Consider the following 5,615-nt stretch of genomic DNA (forward strand, 5'->3'; position numbering starts at 1 on the left):
ATAAGTTAAATGGTTTGGTGATTGGCCTTTTAGATACACACACACATATATAATTGAAGTTGGCAATGTGGCAAAAACAGTAATCAAAGTACAATACTGCAGAATGATGACATAAACCTGAGTTGTTCTTTTTCTGAGATCAAGTATTGTTTATAAAAAGTTTAATGGCTTCTGAGGTGTTTTCTTTCTTTTTTTTTTTTTTTGAGGTATTTTATTCTAATGATGAAGGCTTATTCACATTCTGTCAAATGAAGTATAGTACTTTGCTTTGATTAATTTAGTGAAGTTGCTAATACCTAACTAGAGGTTTACCCTGCTTAGATAAGTGGTGATTGAAGACCATATATCTTGGGATAACTGTAGTGGGATATTTCTGTATTAATAGTTGGGTTAATGGCTTAATGCTTAAGGCAAGGTTATTGTTCAGTTGAGAGGCTCCCTCTATAAGTATGTTTACCAATTGCATAAAAAGAAGACTCATAGAACATTATTCAGCATGAAGCTTTGCTCTGGACCAAGATGAGTGCTTTTTTTTGCTTGATGGCTTCTTCATTATTGCTGTCGAATAAAGAAGCACTACTGTATGTTGGCATCATTGCACACACGTGAAACCTACTTTGATTATCCCCTCCTCGTCCTTCCTTTCTTCTCCACTTTCTGAACCCATTCCTCTTCAGTAATCATCTCCTATCTTTGTGTCATATCTCCCTCTGTCCCCTCCCCTCATTGCCTCTGTTTTCCTCTCTTCTTTCCCTTAGTTTTCAAATGACAGAAGATATGTTCTATTTGACCTTCTGAATCTGGCTTACTTCACTTAACACAGTAGTCTCCAGTTCCTTTTTTTTTTTTTTTTTTCCAGTGACAAAATTTTGTCCTTAAGGGCTGAATAATATTCTATCATGTATATGTACACCATTTTCTTTATCCATAGATAAAGAAAATGTATCTTTTGGTGGGCATCCGGGATGTTTCCATAGCTTAGCTATTGTGAATTGTGCTGCAGTAAACATGAATATGCAGGATTCCCTACAGTACACGAAACTTAATTCCGTAGGGCATGTACTGAGGAGGGACTTTGCTGAATCAAGTAGTAGCTCTATTTTTCATTTCCTGAGTACTCTCCATTCTGACTTCCATAATAGCTGTACTATTGTACATTCTCATCATCAATGTAAAAGGGTTCCTTTCCCCCTTTATCCTCTTTCTTTCTTTTTTTCTTCTTTCTTTCTTTCTTTCTTTCTTTCTTTCTTTCTTTCTTTCTTTCTTTCTTTTGACAGGGACTTACTGTGTAGTTCAGGCTGTCGTGGAATTCACTATGTGTAGTACCTGCTGGCCTTGAACTTGCAGCAATCTTCTTGCCTTAGCCTCCCAGGTTATGAGATTACATGTGTGTGCCACCATGGTAGACTTTTTATATATATATATTTTTAATTTATGTATTTAGTACAAGATCCCACTATGCAGCTTGGACTCCTAGTGATCCTCCTGTTTTCAGTGTCCCTGCGCTGGAATTACAGGTGTGTGCCACCATGCCTGGTTTTTGGTGGCCAGCTCACTGTGCCTGGCTAGCGATCCTGGCATGACATGTGGTGATGGGCTTGAACCCCAGTCCCTGCACGTGCCTAAGGAGGCACTTATTCCACTAAGCTATCTTGCTGGCCCTGTATTTTGTATTTTTAATGATAGCTATTTTTGGTTGGGGTGGATAGAATCTCAATGTAGTTTTCATTTGCATCTGATAACTAAAGAATTTGAACATTTTTTTCTAGATTTTTATTGGCCATTTGTATGCCTTTTGAGCAACGTCTCTTCAATTTGCTCATGGTCGATGGAACTGTTTGGTTGTTTTTTAATATTAAGTTTTTCGAGTATTTTATGTTCTGGATGTCAAAAGAGTGAGTAGTACAGATTTTCTTTCACTTGATAGGCTGCTTCCTCTGCTATAGAAAAGATGCTTTAAATTTGACGTCTCATTTGTTGATTCTTGCTGTTATTCCCTGTGCTGTTGGAATCCTACTAAGTGAAGTATTTGTGCCTGTGACTTCAGTTGTTTCTTGTATTTTCTTCTAGCAGTTTACAAGTTTCATGTCATATACCTAGGTCTTTGATTAATTTAGAGTTTATTTTATACAAGAAGAGAATCAAGGATCTAGTGTGAATTTTCTATATATGAATATCCAGTTTCCCTGGTGCTGATTGCTGGAGAAGCTGTCTTTTCTGCAGTGTGCACTTGTGACATCGTTGGCCAGAATCAGTGGCTCTAGTTCTGTATGTTTGTTTCTATGTCTACCATTCTATTTCCTAGAAAATATTTTGAATGAAAATTGAATATACTGAAATTCATGGAGTATAGATGTGGAGCAAAACTTTTAGCTCCCAATGCTTAGGAAAGGAAAATGGTCTTGATATCTGAAAATGGTCTTGATATCTGTAAATATTGTGAGAGATTTTTTTCTTGACCATTAGGTAAATAAAAACATTTCAAAGAAATGGTTGTCCTGTATACTAACAATGGACAAATTTGTGAAATTTAATTTATATTTTAATATATTTATAAAATTAAGGCAAATAAATGAAAGAAATTCCATTGGAGATATAAACCTACCTCTACTACTTTTGTTCTGCTTTTATAATCTGGGTGGTGCAATAGTTTCAAAGAATTCCTTTTCTCATCTGTAAACTAAGTGATAAGACACACAATTCTTGTACTTTATTTTGTTATATGAGTGTAACTTAAATTATATTTTCTCCTCTGTTCATGTTCTATTTCTGTAATAGGCAAAAATTTGAGATTTTTCTAGTAGTTGAATAGTAAAATTGTCCTTGAATAAAGCAGTATTTGATTACATTTTGCAAAGAAGAAAGAGCAGTACTAGCCTGTAGTTGAGTAAGTTATAGTCTGTGTCACTTATAGCCAAGTCAACAGACTAGTTCTGGAATTCAGCTGATTTTCTGTTAAGGGCGTGTGTGTTCTCATTGCTCAAGTGAAATGCTTACTTTAATCAACAAGAACAATCTTCCAGTACAGTGGAAGTGTGCTCTTTGGCCAGTGGCAGGACAGTGAAGCTGTGGACGGTTTTCAGCTCATGTCCTGACTGCTTTTCTGCAGGTTATTGTGAGTGAAGACTCTGATGGTGATGGCATAGTGGCTCACTTCCCTGCGCACGAGAAGCCAGTGTGCTGTATGGCTTTCAACACGAGTGGTAAGTGTTCTGCCTCTGCTTTGCCATGTATTTCATGTGTTTGTAGCAATGCGTTTTGAAATCCAAAGTGTAAAATGTGGACTCTGACTTTTCTTCAATATATATATATATATATATATATATATCACAAATGTCGGTAGTGCTTGGTACGTGATATTGAATAAATGAATTCATAATGTAACCTTAGGCCTCCATGTCACTCTTAGTGTGTGGTAATTTAATAGCAGTGGTAGATGTGCAGTGCTGTTGCGTAGGATTAATTTTGGGGTTATAATTATGCCAAGAACTTTGTAATATTCCAGACCAGAATATTAATGTATATTAATGGCATTTTCTTTGAACTTGAAGGTTTTTTGTAACTTACAGCCTTTTCTATCTTCATTTACTTTTATTTTTCCCTGTCTTTTGATGTTAGCTATTCTGGTTGTTCATAAGACACTTGATAAGGACTAATGTTTCAGCAATGTAGAATGTTATATTGTCTCACTTACTCTTCTGTTGTTGCTGGGGCAAATACCCGACACCCAAAATGAAGGAAGGAAAGGTTTATTTAGCTCAAAGTCAGTAGAGGTTTCAGTTCATACTTACCTGGCTCCAAAGCAGAGCAGCACAGGACAGAAATTAACCTTTCATGGCGGAGGCAGCAAGGAACAAGAGCAAATGAGGGGAGTAGTGGCAACAATGGGAACAGAGAGGAAGTCTGTCTCCCTTAAATTGCAGTCAGGCTATCTGCCCCAGGCTGGGTGTTGTACTCACACCCATAATCGCAGCAGTACTAAGACCCATAATCCCAGCCTTGATCATGAATTAATCTCAAACTCTAGAAGTCCCCACCCTACCCTTTTTTTTCTTTCTTTTTTTTTCACAGTTCTAATTAACCATATATTTCCTTAGAGTATGATTTCCCCTACAAACCAAATATATTATATCTCAGAAAATCAGTACTTTACATTTTCTAATATCCAACCCATAATTTAAAATTAAAAAAAATATATTTTGTAACTACTTTAAACCAAAGTATAATCAAAGTTCATTCATAAGATATATATCTTTAAATTCCATTTAGTATAGTATATAACTTTCACATTTTTGTTTTCTTTTTGCAATGTCCTGAATCAAAATTCTGAATTTGTCAGAATTTTTCAGTGTGTTGATTTCTGTATTCCACTGGATTTTCATTAATTGTAAGTTAGATCTAGAAATGCTCAAAGCCATTCAGACTAAGGCAGTTTTTCTTTCTTTTTGAAGTTCACAGGTATTGCTGTGTCCATTATTTTGTGATATTAGGAGACACATTGTAACGCGGTGTGTCCTTACTTGTGATACTATACTTGGTCAGATGGATAAAGTAGTGAATGTCCAATGTTTAAATATTTGAGATAGGAATTTCTTGTGTAGATTAGCAAGCATTTTGTGAGTGTTATTTTGACCTCAGTTCTAACATTTTTAAATTTAATTGAATGTTGCAGAAAGATGATTTTCCTAGAACTGTTATGTTATCTGTATTTCTTAAATCTAGTCTTCCATAAAGAATTCTCTTAACCAGGAATGAACTAGAGTTCTGTATATTGCAATAGATAGAATAAATGCCTAATACTTTCTTTTTTTCATTACTTGCCAATTTTCTTAGTAAGCAGTAGTTGTAATATTTCCAATAGTGGAAAATGAATTATCTTTAAAATAATTTGTTTCTAACTGAAAGATAAAATTGATAGTCTTTGTAAGTTTATAGTCTTTTCATATTTTGTAGTTGTTGTATCTGAGGAGTCTGCCATTTTTTATCTTGTTATTCAGAAATGATAGTATTACTTAAAATTGATGGCAAGATCTTTTTCCCTTTTGTTTGTTTTTCAAAATAAAGTGATGGCGAGAGGATAATGTACTCTTTGCACAATTTCCCTTCTGATAGTTTAGTCTTTTTCTTTTTTAATGTGTTTAGTACAGGGCCTACAGGGTCTCTCACTACACAGATTGGACTCATCGGGATTCTTCCTGTTTTTCAGCCTCCCAATGCTGGGTTTTCAGGCGCGCTCCGCCATGCCCCGGCCCAATCCTCATCTCACTGTTCCCCAGTGGCGGGGCTGGCAGCTAGGCAGGGGATTGAATCTCAGGTGCTTTAATCTGCTGAGCTATCTGGCAGGCCCAGTTTAGTCATCATTCTTTTACAAAAAATAAATATTTTAAAGAGGAAAAAACAAAAATAATAAGAGACAAAGCAACATAAAACATTAAAAATGTTACAGAACTTCGAAACAGGGATAGGAAATTAAAATGGTTGTATATATTACGTATAGCTCAGTCATTTTTGATTAAGGGAGAAAGATTTTTCTTTTTTTTTTTCAAAGTTTTATTGATAAACAGATAGCAATGAGACAGTTTCAAATCCAATCGGAAGTACAGTTTCAACAAATA

General features: G+C 35.2%; 1 protein-coding gene across 7 annotated transcripts in view; it reads left to right on the forward strand.

The window, feature by feature from the left end:
• Positions 1–5,615, forward strand: part of Bcas3 (BCAS3, microtubule associated cell migration factor) — a 633,943-nt gene that overhangs the window by 214,516 nt on the left and 413,812 nt on the right. For all 7 annotated transcript variants that reach the window (XM_023703174.1, XM_004643019.2, XM_004643020.2 and 4 more), the window contains exon 13: positions 3,110–3,203. In XM_023703174.1, the coding sequence (XP_023558942.1) occupies positions 3,110–3,203 (94 nt within the window). The remainder of the gene's footprint in view (positions 1–3,109; positions 3,204–5,615) is intronic.

Source organism: Octodon degus, unplaced genomic scaffold, assembly GCF_000260255.1.
Source record: "Octodon degus isolate 3935 unplaced genomic scaffold, OctDeg1.0 scaffold00164, whole genome shotgun sequence".
Lineage (NCBI taxonomy): Eukaryota > Metazoa > Chordata > Mammalia > Rodentia > Octodontidae > Octodon > Octodon degus.